The sequence below is a fragment of the Pundamilia nyererei genome, unplaced genomic scaffold, assembly GCF_000239375.1.
Source record: "Pundamilia nyererei isolate P.nyererei 1_Seehausen unplaced genomic scaffold, PunNye1.0 scaffold00008, whole genome shotgun sequence".
Lineage (NCBI taxonomy): Eukaryota > Metazoa > Chordata > Actinopteri > Cichliformes > Cichlidae > Pundamilia > Pundamilia nyererei.
In genome coordinates, this window is record NW_005187409.1 from 6,748,121 (window position 1) to 6,766,438 (window position 18,318).

At 41.6% G+C, this 18,318-nt stretch overlaps 1 protein-coding gene across 3 annotated transcripts in view; it reads left to right on the forward strand.

Moving 5' to 3' along the window:
• Window positions 1–18,318, forward strand: part of kcnip1a (Kv channel interacting protein 1 a) — a 45,751-nt gene that overhangs the window by 11,998 nt on the left and 15,435 nt on the right. Inside the window, exon 1 of one of the 3 annotated variants that reach the window (XM_013907921.1) lies at window positions 3,095–3,716. The exons of 1 other annotated variant lie outside the window; for it this stretch is intronic. In XM_013907921.1, coding sequence (XP_013763375.1) covers window positions 3,659–3,716 — 58 coding nt within the window. In that variant the 5' untranslated portion in view covers window positions 3,095–3,658. Of the gene's footprint in view, window positions 1–3,094; window positions 3,717–16,680; window positions 16,940–18,318 lie in introns of those variants that run through there. One more of the 3 variants, XM_005723190.1, reaches the window with a different exon arrangement.

The window sequence follows — 18,318 nt, forward strand, 5'->3', positions numbered from 1 at the left end:
ATGTCATGACCTCTTTTGGGCAGCTGTTCACAATCGGCTGATGCTGTCTGAGCCCAGTATTTCTTCACTTTCTTCATTTAAAGTGCTGCACGATGGTGACATGACTGCAAAATGACATAGGTCCTTAGCAACCTTGCTTTTACATAGGAATATCAACAAAACGCAGCCACTTAGTTACTTGAGATGAGTAGTTGAACAATCTTATTGAGTCAAGTCCCTACAAAGTCACATCACATCAAATCAGGCTTCAGTTATATGCAGACCTTTGCTAATCTGTGTGAGAGTGCTCATAGTGGTCCAAGTTGGACCACAATTGCTTGGAGACAGGTTGGCTTTCACCAGGCGACCTCTACCGTCACCTTGCAATCACCAGTTGTTACCCACGAATTGAGACTGCTGCATGCTAAGTTTCTGACTGCCAAGTTTAGTCACCTCAACTACTTCCAATCAATCTCCAAATGCAAAAAATCTCAATGCAATCACTGGGAAACCACTAATTTTTCCTGGCTGCATGGAGATTTCTGTCCTAGTTTTACTCTAGTGTGACTGAATGAAGGCAACACTTAGTGTTGGTGTTCTGAGGTTTAAAAATCAAACCTCCACACTCAAAACAACCTGAAAATAAACACAAGATTTGCCCAGACCCTCTGACACTTATGCACTTTCATTGGAGCTTTCCAAACTGATTTCAAAGGACAATGTAGAAAAATATATACTATTTTATAATAGCACTGAAAATATTGCTGGGTACAGATGGCTTATAGTTGCTGCTGGTTGCTACAAAAAGGAAGCCAGCGGCAGGCAAGTCCAGCAGTTCGATGATCCATCTCCCATCTGTGGACTGTTCCGAAACAGTGCAATATTGTCTTTGTTTCCAACAGACAGGAGTCATAACTCTTTAAGTTCTAACTGAGCTGAGTTGAACATGTACATGGAGGCGTTTGCGTCATTGGAGAAGTGATTGATGCTGCAGCTTTTCCTGTGCAGATGTTCTCACTGTTTCTGGGTTTTGGAATTCAAAGATTTTTGAAAAACTTTTGTTCAGGCTTTTTTTTCCAGAGGACAAACCATTCTCACTGCAATAGAATAGAATAGAATACAATACAATACAATAGAATAGTCCTTTATTTTGATTATACATGTCTTGTGGGTGTTCCACACTAACTGTTCTGGAATAAAATACGAAAAGTAAGACAGCAGGAATAAATAACAAACAGGAGAACTATATACAATCAAAATAAATATATACAAAAACAAGTAAAAGGCACACAACAGAGAGCACGACAAGATCCACTGAGTAACTGCTTTGGAGGTCTTTACAGACTAAAAAATATCATCTTCTTTAGGCTTGAGGGGCTTTTGCCCAAGGTTTTTCAGCTATTTTCAAGGTTAAGAATTTACTTTCTATTCTATTCTATTCTATTCTATTCTATTCTATTCTATTCCATTCTGTAATTGCAGCTTGTTTTCTTCAGCCTGTGTTGTTTGAAAACTTGGTATTTGGAAAATGTCAGCTTTGCAGAGACTGATCAAAACAACACGTTTTTCAGCGTTCCCCCTGTGAGCTTTTTCAGTTTATCCACTGGGTTTTCAAAGTGTTTGATCAACCGAAGGCTTTTCTCTCTATTGATGGATGTGTATGTAACCCCTTCACTGAAGTTAAACATCATCACTACAGCAAATCACGCTCCCTTATCTCGCCTATTCAGCCGGGCTTTCAGAATTTAATCAGCATGTCTTTGTGTCATTGCTGTAGTGTGTACTCAAAGACCTGCTTCTCTGTGTTGATTTATTGCCGCTCTTACTTGCTGTAAGCACTGAGTGTTTGTCAGCGTTTGTGCGTATGCGTGCACGCATGTGCAAAATGTTTTTTCCTCTTTAGTGTTTGATTTTGATAAGAGAATCACGTATGATCTCCTCCTTTCTGCAGAGATAGAAAAGGGATAGGGGAGGTGTGAGCTCTTGCATACCCAAAAAATGTCTCTCACCATTGAACGCACTCACTCACGCACACACATACTCCTGCCCTGCAGTGCTCATTTTTCTCACTTTCTTTGTCTATCCACCTTTCACTACCCTGTTCTTAATTTTCTTTTTCTCAGTCTCTTGCACTGCCTTCTACCCTCTCTTATTTTACTCTGCATTGATCCTGAGCATGCAGGCTACTGCAGCTAGCCTTTAATGAATGCCATGCCCTAATGACTTTATCATTGGCCTTGATGGCCTCAGCTCAACCACAGCGATGGCTCAGCAGTAAATTGTTTTCTTAACTAAAGCCATGTGAGGAATTTCAATAAGGGCTGCCATCAGTGGCATCAGCGCAGCCTGCCAATCTGAACAACCGGTGTAACACAGAGGGCACCAAGGGGTTAAGCGTGACTGATGGGAGTAAGGAGTGCATGTATGAGTTGGACTGTGTTGCAGACTGGCATCGCTCTCCTGGGTGTATTGTTGTAGATGGTGTGTGGCCTCTGTGTGTGCGTGTGTGTGTGTGTGTAGTTGATGAGTTCATCAGGAGACTTGAGCACAAAAACATGTCTGATACAGCATGTCGATGCAGTCGCTGACAAATGCGAGGCAGCGTTTCTGAGGATGTAGCTTTGCCACACGTAGAGGGTTTTGTCCATGACCCACCCGCGAGCAGAATAATTACACGCACACAATCGCATACACACACACACACACACACCACCTGCCACACTTGTGCATGTAGAGATAAAGCAGCGAATGCACTCTCCACACTCAGACTGTTTGCCTGCTGAATAACAAAGGGGGGCACGGATCAGTCTATTCCTCCCTTATCTCACCTCACCTCTTGCACTCCTCATCTCACTCCATCTCTTTCTTTCACGGTATTCCCCTCCCACCCTCTCGCCTCCTCACTTTGCCTCCCCTGCCGTTTGTGAATCCTCCTGATTTGTCTCTGTCTCCTCTTCCTCTTCTCCTCACCCTCTCCTCTTTCTTCTCCTAATTTCCTCATCTCTTCTTCCTCCTCTCGCTTGCCCTCTCTTGAGTTTTGTCCTCCTCTCTTGCCCCATCTCTCCCGTCTCTGTCTCTGCCTTTTCCTGTGCAACAGTGTGCAAATTCCCCGTTCCCCACCAGACAGACAAAGAGACAGAGCGACTCAGACGAATGGGAGAGAAAACGGGAGCAGGGAGAAGCAGAGACATAGAGGCAGATACATGAAGAGGCACAGAGGAATTGATGGGATGACAGTCTGGTGACTGGGGACTGGTGGACAAAGAGATAGAAGGGATGTAAAATAGACAGCTTCAGTGGCAGGGTAGACAAAGGCAGCCTGAGAGTGGATGTGTGCCGCTTATTTCATTTACAGACGCATACATAGAAACACACACACACACACGCATACTCTCTCTCTGTCTCTCCCACTCTCTCTCCTCTCACTCACACTCTCTCTCTCACACACACCCTCGAGCAGAAGCGGCAGAGCTGTGTGGGTGTGAGGCAGCATGAGAAGTGATATCTGTACTTCTACACATACAGCTGGCTGATGGACTAACTTAATCACAAATTTACGCTCACCTACTGTACGCATACTTACTAGCACACCTTGATCATAGGCAGGCAGACCAGCGCGCGCTCATAAACACACTCACTTACGCCAGCACGCACAACCTTCCAGCAGCCAGAAGTCAACATGGGTCTTGTGATGGGAACCTTTTCCTTGCAATCCAAGCAAGTGTCCTACCACAAAGGTAAGAATTTGTATTTAAAATGCACACACTGAACACGTTTGAATCCTGAATGTGAGGATTTGCATGTTACTGTGAGCAGCATCCATCATGTTGCGTCATTGTGCTTTAGTGATGGAGTCATATATGTTTGCTCAGAGTGGTGAATATGGCACAAGAAGTGCATTATGGTATTAAGATGAATGTGCTGTAAGCTGCAATAAGAAGTTGTATAAAAAGAGAAATTGTTATTCACTGTTGCTTTAGAGTGCTCCAGGCCACTTGTCCTCTGTTTGAACTGTGGATTTAACAATATACATGTGTCCGTGTGTGTGCATGTGTGCGCGCAACTGTGCCATTGGGCAATGTCTATAATAGGTGATGGTATTTACCCCTGTCTGCTTTCCAAACCAGCCCACTCTCTTTCCTGCCACGCTACTGTTTGACAGGTGATGACACTTGACACATGCATGCTGTACCCAGTATGTATGTGTATTCTTTGTCCACAGAAAATATTTATGCACCTAATTGACTGCTGAAAATGTAGGCGTGTGTGAAGAATCGTGCATTTTGTGTGTGTGGTGGCTGTGGTATTGTGCCGTAAATCAAAGCGTTGTAATCCATCAGCTTTTGGCCGTGGTCTGTCCTGCATCTGTTGACCTTAAACCTTGATGGCTATCGCTGACAGACACAGCGCTGCATCTCAAATACACACAGCAGAGGTTGGAAAATCGGGAGCCAAATCACATCTCGACGAGGAAAACAGAGGGATAAAATTCAGAAATCTCTAATTGGATCATTAACTGGAGTGAGATCATGCAAAACTGTCTGCATGTTGCATATGCTGTGACAAAAGAAAGAAAAAAACACCGGAGGTGATGTAAATGAAGTAAATTATATGCTGTGAATGTCCCTCAGGAAAATGCCTTCCAGCTCTATATTCTCAGTGTTTTCCCTGTCCAACAGTGCAGTCAGACAAAGAAGAGCTGAGAAAAGTCCTTAGAGACCCCATAAATGGGCTCCTGAAATACAAACATATATAGCATGCTGCGTGGGTTGTTTATTTCAGTGCCTGACCTGCACCTCATTTTCCTGCGTGGAAACAGCTCTCAGTCGATATGTGCTAAAGAGATACTCAAGGCACATTTTTAGGTTGGTTGTTTTCTGCAGTCCACAGTATGAACATGCGTGTCAGATACTTTGTGTTCGTGGTAGCTACTTCCATTTCAAACGCAGCCCATTTACTCGTTAGGGAAGGCAACAATGCTTACAAAGCAACCAGGATGTAGGGTAACCTCTAAATAGCAGCCACTTTGAAGTTTCCACTGTTAGGGTGTGAGGCGGAAGTGATAGATGAGTAAAAGTGGGAGAGGAAAAATTGAGAAAAGTTGAGAGAGGAGGCGAGGTTGCTTCTCAGGGGGCTGCAATGTGTGTGTCACTGAACGTGTGTGTTTCGCCATCTGCTGCAGTGATAAAAAAAAGTGCCCTAATGAAAGCAGGCCAGGATTCATTTTGCATGGAAGGTTGACCCACCCTTGATCACAACTCAACATGAGGCAATGGCCAGCTGAGAAGGACTTAAAGTTAACTAGCTGAGGATTCAAACTTTAGATGAAAATTATAGATGTGGATTTAAGGAAGCTGTTAAATTGACAGGACAAAATCAGAAACAATACTTTTCAGCAACTCACTTCTCTTAGTATTAACCATTGCCATTGCTGACTGAGGGGAATAATGTTATGAACTAGTAATTTTATCTTTATTTTGTATTATTTTGGAGGACCAGGAAGTCTGTATTAGCCCCTTGAACCATAGACTAAAAAGTTGCAAAGTCTGCCCCACTGACTGGGAACAGAACCTCGATCTTACATCTGTATCTTGAGCTCTCAAACGCCAAAAACAAGCCAAAGATAAAGATGCAGTTATGTTAAAAAGAAAGGACACCATCTTTCAGTTTTAAGGTTTTCATATCAGGAAAATCTGACCTTTATCTGGTCGTATTATATGTTTAACAACAACAAAGTCAAAACTCAGCTGTTGGGCAATGCTAACCAAATGTTCTTGATTCACTGATCATTACCAAGTTTGATCACATCTATAAAAGCAGTGCACAGGTCTGGTGCATTCAGGTGTGTGTTAACACAATACCAAGAAGGAAAGATATCAGCAATAATCCGAGAGAAGCAATTGCTGCTGCCCATCAATCTGGGAAAGGTTATAAGGCCATTTCCAAACAAAGTTAAAGTCCATCTTTCTACAGTGAGGAAAGACTACTTACAAGTGGAAAACATTTAAGACAGACGCCAGTAGGGATGGGAATTAAGAACTGGTTCCCAGTAGTCTAGTTCTATTGGAATTGTTAGTCTGCCTTCCTATCAATCTCACTTATCAGTTCTTGCACTACAAGATTTCAGTTTGTGTGTGGAGGAGGAAAACAGTGACACAGTCTACAGCGTGGATATGGACATTACTATTATTTTATTTTATTTAGTATTTTTTTGCCCATAAAAACAAGTGTAATGGTAAAGTGCTAACTGCATCAAGGACAGAAACAGCTTCATTATGCTGCTAACGCAACTTTGCTCTTTGTAAGCATCTGCACAGATAGCATGCTAACGCTAAGCTAGCCAAGAACCCAGAGTGAAAGCTGAGTGAATGCCGACCCCAGCCCAGCAGCCAGACCCTGAATTTCAACAGGTAACAAACTGATGAGCAGTCAGACTCCAGCCAGTTTCTATCTTTCTTTAATAGAATCACTATGATGATCACTTAAAAATCTCCTCATGCGGGTTTTCATCTTTTCTTTGTGCTGTTAACTTTTTGTTCCACTGAGAGGCTTTGTGTAATACTAAGATGAAGATTATATGTGTGTCCTCATTAGGACAGGGATTTGTGTTGGTGTGTAAGACATTAGCCAGAGCTTTATATTGTGAAACTGTAATTGTGAGACAACGCATTTCAGGTCATTTTACAGAGTGACATGAAAGTAATGTAACGAGTAGTAGAAGGAGCAATTAAAAACTCTAATGCATTACTTTAAACAAAAGTGTCCTGTATAATAATTACTTATTTGACTAATGACCCTAAGACCGATCACAACAAAGAGGGGAAATACCTCCAACAGGCGCAAACATCTGACCAGATGGTGATGGTCATAGTGGTGACTCTCAAAGAGAAGCTGGTGAGAATCGATAAGGAATCGAATCAATAAGTGATATTGATAATGGAATCGTAATCGCTATATTCTTATCAATTTCCATCCCTAGGTGCTAGTCTTTCCAAACTAGACATCCCAGCAAATTCACCCCAAGGTCAGACTGTGCAATACCCAGAGAAATTGAAAGTGGTAAATGCTAAAATTCATGATGGTACAATTGCAAAAAGTCTGAACAAGTATGCCTTCTTTGGAAGGGTTGCCAGGAGAAAGCCTCTTCGCTCTAATAAAAAAAAAACATACGTAGTAGTATGGCCTACATTTGCAAAGCTACTTCTGAGCAAACCAAAAGATTTCAGGAACAATATCCTTTGAACAGATACAACTGAAGTAGAAGAGTTTGGCCAAAATGCACAGTGCAATGTTTGTGAAAAAACAAACACCTCGTACCAGCTGTCAAGCACGGTGTTGGAGGGCTGATGATTTGGGCTTGTTTTGCAGCACCTTGCAGTCACTGAGTTGAAGTCCTTGTCAAGTGTAAGGCCGTTAGCTAAGGCTTGGCCCAAATTGGGTCATGTAACATGACTATTAGCAAATCTACAAAAGAATGGCTGAAAAAATGAAAAATTTTTGGCAGTCTCTCAAATGATGTGAGAGACTATTGAAGTCGTACAAGAAACAATTGTTTAAAAAAAGTTATTGCTCCTAAAGGTTGTTAAACAGGCTCTGGTTCAGTCAACAATGTACAGTCATAGGTGTACTCAGTTTTTCCCACACACTGCTTTAACTTAATTTTTCTTAAATAAATAATAGTATAGTAATATGTCACTTAGTTTTCATCTGAATTAAAAGAAATCTTATCCTAGTAGGTGTTTACATATAAGTAAAAATAAATAAATAGATAAAGATGTTTTTTACAGTGCAAACTCCACAAATGTTATCACATGGATTTTTGGTTTGTTAGGTCCATTTGAAATCAGGAGCCAAAGTTAACAAACACATCTCAGCAACTGTTTCATGTATTGATGCCTGACTTTGTGCATAGATTGATCACCGAGGTTGTTTAAAAATATGGTGTAATTAAAGCACTGCAACAAGAAAAGGCACTCTTATTTTTTTGCTTGATAGATTGACCTTCTAAAATTGCTTGCTAATGTATAGTGACGTCAAAGGGAGATCAGAAGAATGGTACAGCCTGGCCAACACTATACTATATTTAATCAAAATCTAATGACTGCTAGGTTTTTCCTTTATTCTTTAGCATGTCTATGCATAGCTTTACAATAAATGGCTGTGTGTATTTGCAAATGATCTCTGTGAGCCATAACTCTGGCTTCAGACTGTTTTAATTCGTCTGTTTCAGACTATGTTTTTCTACTCTTGCTTCTGTATGATGTCAGTGAGAGCAGATATCTTTAGTATGGTCATCACAGATGCACAGCTCTAACTAAGAGAAATGCCACCGACTTGCTGTTCAAACATCCTGTTTGGAAAGGCACATCCAATCAGAAGACCTTTGGCTTAAAAGAGGAGGTGCTTATTTTAGACAGAAGTGAACTGAGCCCCAAAATAAGATATCAAGAATTATTTTAAATTGTGAATCGTAGAAAGCTACACTAGTAAATTCCATTATTAAAAATATGGAGCTGAAACATAATGGACCCATTACTTTGGAGTTCAATGACCTTGTATACAGTAAACCATATGACCATATGTGGCAAAGTGGGTAAAAAACTATTATATTTATCTATGTCCCACCACACAGAAACTGAGGGCATGTCAATATGTCATAATGGCATCACTTCCTGTTTGGCAACCTTGATTTGTCGACACCAAGTGTGGCATATAGACGTGGGACTTATTGGTATCGGCACTCCCCATTACCCTTTTATCATAATTCATTTGCGATGGCGACTGCACCCTGCTTAACTTCTCGGCTCCCTCATCGCTGCTTGTAGCTAAATTTTTCTGCCACTTTTGATGGATCCAGTTCATGCCAGCAAGTGACAACGGATGTTAACTCCAGTGATCACATTTAGATAATGCTGTGGACAAAAACCCAGAAAACTCACATCATTTCCTACACATACTCACCATTACATTTTTAAAAATTCAGTATGACATTTGTAATATTAAATTAGTTTAGGACTCAAAGCACAAGAGACTCGAAACCCTTTGACTTGGAAAACCGGTTGCAAAACTGTGTTTATTTTCAGGAGGACACGGGTTACTAATGTTGGCATTTATCTTAGAGATGCGCAGTGAAAGCCCCATTCGATAATGTAGCCTATAATTAATTCATTGCTCTGCAGCAGTCATGTATCCACAAGAACTGGTTAGATATTAATTGCAGGGTTGGTGGTTTGATCCCAAGCCCCTCCTGTTTGTTTTGAAGGACCCTTGAGAAAGAAATTAAGCTTGCTTGCTCCCCATGGCCAGGACTGTGTTGTGCATGGGGAATGAAAGTCCCTCTGTAAAGCACTTTGGTTTTAAAAAGCTAGATAAATGCAGTCCATTTACAGTCCTATCCAGCACATATTGTGGTGATGAATTGACTGGAATGAATTAAAACGAGTTGCTAAACTACACAACTATAGTGGGTGCTTTTGCTTTCAGTGTGGGTTTCTAAATGAAGTCAAACTAATGCTGTGGCCTACATAAAGTCATAGCTGTTCCACAAGGGAAGCTTGAAGGCTGAGTTATTAGCCATTGCCCTCACTGGCTCATATAGCCATAGGCTGGGATTAAGGCATTTATCAGTATGTGTCTTTTTTCACCTGGGGAAAAAAAGACATTTATCCATTGCTTGTACACAAACTACTCTTTTCCTATGAAATATTTCCCAGCGGTTATAAACTACAAAAGCTGCACCTTTGCAAACAGATTCATCTCCCGTTCCTGTTTGCTCCATTTGTTTCTGCCTTTGCTTTCAGTTCTCTATGCCCGCTCACTTTGTCAAGTGAATTTTCTTTCTCTTCCTGTCTCTCTCTTTGTCTTGCACACTTTCACCTCATTTCACCTTCTCATTTTGTCTTTCATGTGTTGGTCCCTTCAAGTCTTCCCTTTGTATTCGCAACACAGTTCCCTTCTTGATCTATGGCTTTTCGTCCAGCTTTGCTGTTTATCTCTTGGTTCCTTCTTCTTTCGCTCTCTCGAACCCTCGCATCTCTTTGTGTTCTGAGTTTTGCACAGTACAGCCTTGTCCTACTCTAAGATCACTCCAGCTGTTTGAAGTTTTGCTAATCATGTTGGCTTTTAGTTTCAGGGCGGTAGAATACATGCAAATATAATGCGTTTGTGCATGTGGGTCTTCTGGAGAACAAGTGCGTTTGGCTCAACGTTTCCATCTGCTGCAGGGCTAAAGGGTTGAGAAGAGAGGATCTCCGTATCTTTAATGGGCTTTATAGTTTCCACCTCTCTCTCTCATCCCCAGACATCAAAAGAAGTAGACCAAAAGGGCCAATTAGGACAGCAAAAGAGCTTTATTAGACACATGGCATCACGAAAACAGCTTTCTGCTTAATCTCATGCCCAAAGCACATGTGTGTCTGTGTGTTGTTTATAGGCGCAATGATGCGATTGCGATACTGCCGTAGAACCTCAGCTCCCATATTTCTTTACATTCAAGTTTGTGCCGTGCAGATATTCGCAGCAAACATGCTTTCCACTTTAAAAAAAAAAAAGTGACCGTAATTGAAGATTCTTTGTCGGTGTTCCAAATTAAACCCACATTCAGGCATTATATTATATAAGAAAAAATCTGCACACTGTATATATAAGGATAATTCATTTGCATAATATTTGCAGGCAAATGCTTTGCATAGTTCTTCAAAGATAAACAATATTTTCCATGCAATTTATCTCTGTAGACCGTTCAGCCTTGTGCTTGCCTCCAGGCCTTTGTAATACCGGCGCCAATGAGAGAAATGGAGATGATGAATATAGATAGCTACTTAGTCCTGACTATATGGTTCAGTCTGTATGCACAGATATGACAGCAGTGATGCACATCACTTGAGCTAAATTAATATGACAGCTGAAATGGCACTCGTATAATGAGAGTAGCAAATGTTGCCAATGTCGCATTTAATGCCAAAAGAACGTGAATTTATATTCAGATCAAAGTTGCTCTGGTTTCAGTGGATAACAGACATCACTTGGTAGCAATACAGGCACTTAATCTGTCCACTGAGCCTAGTTTGTAAAAAGTACAGAGCAAAGAGGCAACGCCTTGTGTTCCGTCTTTTTTGCAAATGAATCCAAAATCAGATTTAACACATACGCTTTCAGACCAAGCGCTACAGAAAGTGTTTTTGTATTGGTGCAGATATTATGAAGTGCACTATGAAACTGTTTCAGGGTTAAAATAACATAAATACAAATCTCTTGTACATTTTAAGTGGAACAGCAGAGAATTGAGAAAAAACAGACTACAAACAGACCGCCTGTCACCAACTGAACCCATGTCTCAGAGTTTGTTTTGCGACCCCTGAGAAATAAAGAGCTGCACTGCAGTGAGAAGCCAAGACTAAGATAAGATGAAAAGAATCAATTACCTATTAGATGAAATAAACTCTGCAAGGAAAACAATATATGGTGGACATCGTTACAATCACTGACATTCTTATCCGTGCCTGTATCTACCGTTTCTGTCACGCTGCTCCTGTTTTTGCCTGAACATAACCAAACTGCAAGTAAAGTAAAATGAAATCCTTTCTGACAGGATGCCCTAACTGCAAGTACCTCAGAGTGACCTTATACTAATCGGGTTAGTGAGTCACAGCTGTCATGCATTTGATACATATTCTTCATATACTCAGGATGGCAAGAAATAAACACGAGCTACCATGTTTAAAATTGAGTACTTTCCCTATTAACTATCAATCACTTAATGGACCGTCATCTATTTTAATCAATGAAATGCTGTCAGCTTTAGCTGCACATCCAGACTGACCTCAAATCTTGGTTTTTTTTTCCACTGATGGTTAAAAAATCTCCTCTAACATCTCAATGTCAAATACGAATATCTTCCTATTCCTGCTTCCTTTGCCATGTTTACAAAGACCTCACATCCCAGGTCAGTCCAGTTAGCTGTAAGACTAACAACTTAGCTCAACTAAGCTACTTCCTCTGCTCACTTTTCTCTCTCTCTCTTCATTGAATCTTCTTTAAACATCTGCCACATTCACACTTTATCTTCTGCTTTGTCTCACTCTTTTGTGCTTTACTTCTCTTTAATGTCTATCCTTCCTCCTTGCTTTCCATTTGTTTGCATACCATCCTCCATCCCTCTTGTTTTTCTTGCTTTTACCCCTCTCCCTTGATAAAAACAGATCAATTGCAGAGCCTCCTTTAATTATCCCCTTTTTTTCCATTCTTTGATGGGCGCCTGTAAGAGACTCAGGATGCATTTGCTAATAAAGATACAGGGAAGCGTCTGTGTGAGAAGTCATTTCAACAGCGATAGATATTAGTATTGATTTTTCTTAATAGACATGTCCCCTGTTCAAAGCCGCGATGCCCCTGATGAGTAATTGCCAAAGCTTTGTTTGCCATGATTGATTCATAATCTATAACTCTTGAGATGAATCCTTCATGTGGAGAAGCAGGTGTTTTTATGGGGGTTTTTTTCCCACTGCAAGTTAGCACTGAGGTGGGTCTGAATGTGCAGATTTGACTTTATTCACTTGATTTTCTAAAGCTTCCAAAAGCATTTGAATCTTAATCAAAATCTTCAGAGTTTTATTTTCCCTCCCCTGGTTTTTTCCCTAATTTCTTTTGTTCCACCGTCCTCATCTCTGGAAATGTGATGTTTGCATGTCCCACTTGCTCTCCTCTGCCTTTTCTTTCTTGCAATACCACTCGCCCACTCTCCTGGCTCTTGTTACCCACTTCTTACTCTTTCATTCTCTCTCTGCATCGCACTCTAATCTCCCGCTGGAAGCTCTTCTGGTATGCTTCTTCCTCCTGATTTTTTTCCCTTCTTCATCCTTTATTGCCAAATATGCTTCCATCTGTAATTCTGCTGCTTTTTCCTTCCTCCTTACATGCATTTTTGAAAGAGTCACACACACACACACACACATATATATATATATATATATATATACACACACCTCTGCCTGCTCTTGCTGTTCTCTCCTCGCTTCTGTCTCATATCATCTTTCCTTTAAAGTCTGACAGGGGTCTTGTAAAACAGTCTGCAGCCATTCACTCACATGCCTGCAGGGAAACACCAGGCAGTTCTGTACCAATATTATACACACAAGCATAAAAACAATCACACACACTCCAACCTTTCACTCCTTTCTCTCTGCTCTACAGACAGACTTTGAAATGATTACTAGATGGAGAAACGTTTCTGTCAACGTGTGGAAACAGGCCTGTCAGAGACCACGGGGAGATAGGGAGGGACGGAGATTTGAGATTGGAACAAGCTGGGAACACTGTTTGAAACGACAGAAACACTAGGCTGATACAAGCGCAGAGATTTATGGGGAGAGATGGCAAGATATAGGTGTACTGGCGAGGGCTGTGCGCCGGAAGACAAATTCATAGAAAAGGAGGTGTCGAGAGATGGATAGACATAGTTTAAGGCTAAAGAAGAAGTAGGCTGCAGTGAAGATAGAAGGGAATAACTCTGATAGCCTGTAAAATCATATAGGCACAATTCAGGCAGTCAGTTATATAGCAGGGCAAGCAAAGCGGAAGAGCAGTTTGTGTGTGTGTGTGGCAGGAAATGATTATGCTCTACTGTGCCGACTGCATGTCATTTGGATGCCACTAGCATCCACAGAGACCTCATCCTATGATCAGACAGTCTTTCTGCCCATGCTTGATGCATGTGCAAAATGTATGTGTGTGTATATGTGTGCCTCTTTGTGTGAGTAACCATATGTGTGTTTCCATGTGTGTGTAGGCAGGGTGAAAGCATTACACCCCACTGCTGTCCATTCTGTCTTTCTAGCTGTTGTGAAGAAAAAAAAATGCATCAGCGCATTCATGAGCACATTTTTACAAAAGCAGATTGCAGTTTCCTTTGCTCACCAAACTAAATCTTTTCTGCTAAATCTGCCCATATGGCTTCCTAACAGTCTCGCTTTGTTCATTATTCACCATCGGCAGGCAAAAAAGTGCCCGTTTTTGAAGCTGCTGCCACATTTGCGGAGGCATTACTACTACGGACTGCTGGCTTGATATAAAAGGACACTGTGACTATTTTCCAAATCGTTTACTAAAAAAACATTTGTGGAAACAACTGCATCTCTACTAAACAATATTTTTCCCCCCCCATGTAGTGAGAAAGGAAAAAAAGATTTTATCGACAAAGAAGACGAAGAAGAAAACCATAACCAGCTAATAGTGCAATTTTTACATGTCGTGCCCTAGTGGAAGCTTCATTCCTGTATTTCTTGCCATCAACAAGCACAGGGACGATTACGCGAGAGCTGTATGAGCTGTATGTAGGATTCGCAGCCTCTGCTCTCTACAGTCACTTGACAGGTATGATAACTGGATATTTTATTAATTGATGTCACCAGTTTAATATCCATTTTAATTATCATTATATAACGCGGTTGCATAACAAAACTTCTGTCTCACTTGCCAGATGGCCTGTAGGGTGAACAGGCTGGGATGGGGTGGGTGTGATGTTGCTAGTGAGGATGCTTTCTATAGCTGTTCTACAAAAAAGTTCTGCAAAAGACTTCCGAAGTTTCCTTAAGAAGCACATCTGTTTGTGAGGGATCTTTATCACAGCGAAGATGGGTGATAACAGTGACAGATTATTGATTCCTTGGGACATAAAACTGTTCACCTCCTCCTCTGCAGTTCCACATGAGCTGCTGATTGAGCTGGGACAAAAAATTACAGTTACTCTTTCTCATGATGCTTAATAACCATCCATTCAAGTATTTTCTGAACTGTTTGTCTAATTTGATTCAATCTGATTACACAGTGGAGTTAGACGCTATCCAACCTTACACTGGGCGCGAGGTGGATTACACTTTGACCAGTCTATCAACTGATATTGTGTAAAGATCCCTTATGTATGGTAAATTGTGTAGGCTGAAACAAAAGATATGCACATTAAGGACACACGTTTAAGAGAAAAAAATTTTTTTCACATTAATGAATGCAGTGCAGTCCAGCACAGCACCACCTGGCAGAAAGTTGTAGACTTCAGGTTTAAAGTAGCCATGGAGTGACTGTGGCATTTTGGATGGGACTTTGTCGGTGGATCCAAATGCAGGACTCGCAAGACAAGAAACTCAAAAAAACAGCTTTAATTCTGAAGCCTTTCAAACAAATTACAAAAACGAGGCAGGGCTCGCGCCAGGAAAGCAAATCCTCTGAGTCACAGGGAAGCACAGACCAAGGGAGCACACAGCATGATGGAGGATACAACAAAGAACACAAACAAACTGAGGGTTCAAATACGCAAGAGGAGATGAGGTTAGAGTGGAGACACCTGAGGAGAAACATACAGCTGAACTAAATCTGATGAGGAGACACTGGGAGGTAAAACTTAACACGAGACACAGAAAATACAGGGAATGTAAAATAAACTAAAACAAGAATAGAATCCATTTCTATAGAAAGCCTGAGAAAGTAAAAAAAGAAACACCAACCAACTATACCACGAAACGCCAAAATACCACAAACTAAGAGTCAAACATCAAAGAACTAAAGTGAAACTTCTAAACTCAAAATGCTGGGTCACAGACCGAGGACCATAAAAAAGTGTAAATAAGATTTCACTTTAAAACTGTACATAATTATATTTACTCTTTGGAATTTTACTTATAACTGAGTATTTTCATAAAGTGGCGTTTCTGCTTACAGTCTTCAGTCTTTCATGTGCAGCACATTTGTTTTGTCATCTGTGACTGTCTTCCTGTTCTTCTCACACTTCCCTCACTTAGAGTGGTCTACTTTGTTTGTATCGATTAGTCTGTAATTAAAATGTGATTTCATCTTTGTGTGTGCAGCTCTTAAAGGGAATAGCACACACTCCTGCAATATTATCTGACACTCGTCCTGATCCCTCTATTAGAGCCATATTAAATATCTCACTCTTCTCATCCTTTGCCTCCTCTCACTTTAATCTCTCTCTTTTCTCACATCCTTGACTTTCAGCTGTTTCTCCTGACCCGTGAAGCCAATCTGCCACCACACACACGCTCCCTCACTCATTCACTCACTCTCCATCCCTTTATCCATCCTGCTCGTGGGTAAGGATGGATTAACAAGAGCGATGGATGAAGTCAGCCAAGGTGCTGATGGACTAAAGTGGCCTTTTTGTGAACAAATCGCAATGCTGAGGAAGCAAAGCTCAGGGCTCTTCGTAATTCCCGTCACATTCACGTGTTTCCCCTTCACTCCGTGATTCATATTTACCTCTCCAGTCAGTGTTTGAGCAAGTATCTATTTGCATATTTGTTCTCCTTTAGAAGGAAACAGATGCGTTTAGGTGTGCGGATGTAACAGGGCATGTTTGTTGTTTTGTTCAGAGCGATTCATGCGGCGTTATCATCGACAAGTCAATGGGTATACTAATATTAATTTATAATTTAGTGAATCAACATCCTGGCGATTTCATACTGAATCACTGATGCTCCTCTCGGGCTCTTGCCTCGCTGTGAGGGTGGGAGGGTGATAGATGGAGAGAGAGGGAGGGAGAGAAATGGAAAGAGGGAGGGCAACTACAGCCCCTAATGAAAAACAAGGAGCAGGGAGGGAGGGGAGGGAGGGAGTGAAGGAGTTTGGGGAGAAAGGGGGCGAGAGTGAGAGAGAGAAAGAGAGGAGGAGCGCCACAAAATGGAGTGTGAAAGGATGAAAGAGGGGATGATGGAAGGAGGGTTTCTGCCTAGAGCAGCCATTGAGAGAGGAGGTGGAGAGAGAGGAGGAGAGGATGAGAGGAGGAAAGAGGGCGAGGGAGTGCGTGCGTGTGCGTTCTAGCCGCTGAAACACGTGACGAAGAGACACAGACTTCAACACACAGACGCACTTGTTTCCACAACGACGGCGGCAAACATGGGGGCTGTGGTGGGCACGTTGACCATGCAGACCAAGCAGAGGAGGCCATCCAGGGGTGAGGGAATACACACACAAACATGAACGCACGGCATAGACATACTCACACACACAAAACACACAAACATAATGTGGGGTTTTTTTCTCTCTTTTTCTAATCGGCACACGCGCATGGATGCACGCATACGGGCGGTGAAACTTTTGACAGTGTGTTGTCGTTGTGGCTTTCACACACACGCTCACTCCGGCACAATGTATACAGCGCAGGTACGAAAAGCTGCAGAGCGAAGATTAATAACTGCCGGTATTTCAGTTAAGATGCAGTGAAAGAAGGGGAGCAGATGGTTTGTCGAGAGAGAGAAAGGAAGAAATGTAGAGACCAACAGGTGTTCCCAGTGGAAACAAAAAAGTGAATCTGTTTATTCTACAACAAACTTTCAGCCAGGCAGTGTCTGTGCACCCAGGTGATTGTTGTTGAGCTTATCTTTTTTTTTGACACAGCAAACCGAGGGAGGAATCTAAGAGCTGGCTCTTTTTTTTTTCTTTCTCTTTTTTTTGGTCTGTGCGTGCGCACGCGTGCTGCTCTGTCTGTCTGTCTGGCTGCATGCTCAGACGCGAGCCTCGACGCTGGTAAACACACACATGTCGAAGGTATTTGTCACTCTGCTCACACACTGCTTTTCTGTCTTGCTGTTACCTTGGAAGCACCGTAACCATGGCAACAAAAGATGTGGGGTTTGGGGTGGGTGGGGTGGGGTTTGGGTTTTTTTTTGATGAGATTGGGGTTTTCCTAAGTAAGTCAAGGCCACGTGAAAGAGACTCAGATAGTGAGAGATGCAAATTTGCAGATGAAGCGAGAAACGGGATGTATGAAAACCTGTTGCCTGTAAGAAATGTTTTACTCCCTCGTTACTCATTCTAAAAAAGAAATCCTGTAAACCTCTTTTATGTAAGTCTTACAAATCTAATGTGGCTACTACAATGAATGGGCACAGTGAGCAGGAGATCAGTGCCAGACGGAAAAAAAAAATCCCCAACCCTACCCCCTATTAATAGTCATTTAAACTTATTTGTCAAGGCAGACTGTTATCAGTTTTCTGTCCAAGCAGGACCTTTTCCAAATCAGTGCATATGGCTGGCTTCATCTTTTGAATAAGCTCTTCCACTCCACCACTAGCTCAGACAAACACTTTTCCCTAAGGGTGTTCAAAACCAAAAAAAAGCTAGGCGTAAATTTGTTGCTATTTTGAAAAATGAGGTGGTTGTGGATGCACTTAAGTTGTGGAAACGCATGAAATCTGACTCTTGCTGCAAATGAAAACAAGTCTTTTTACCTCCACAAATACCCAGCGAAGAGATAAAAAAGAATGGGATGTGGAGCTGTGAAGCTATTTGGGGTTGGAGGGGGGGAGAATTGTTTGTAATTCAGCTGTTGTT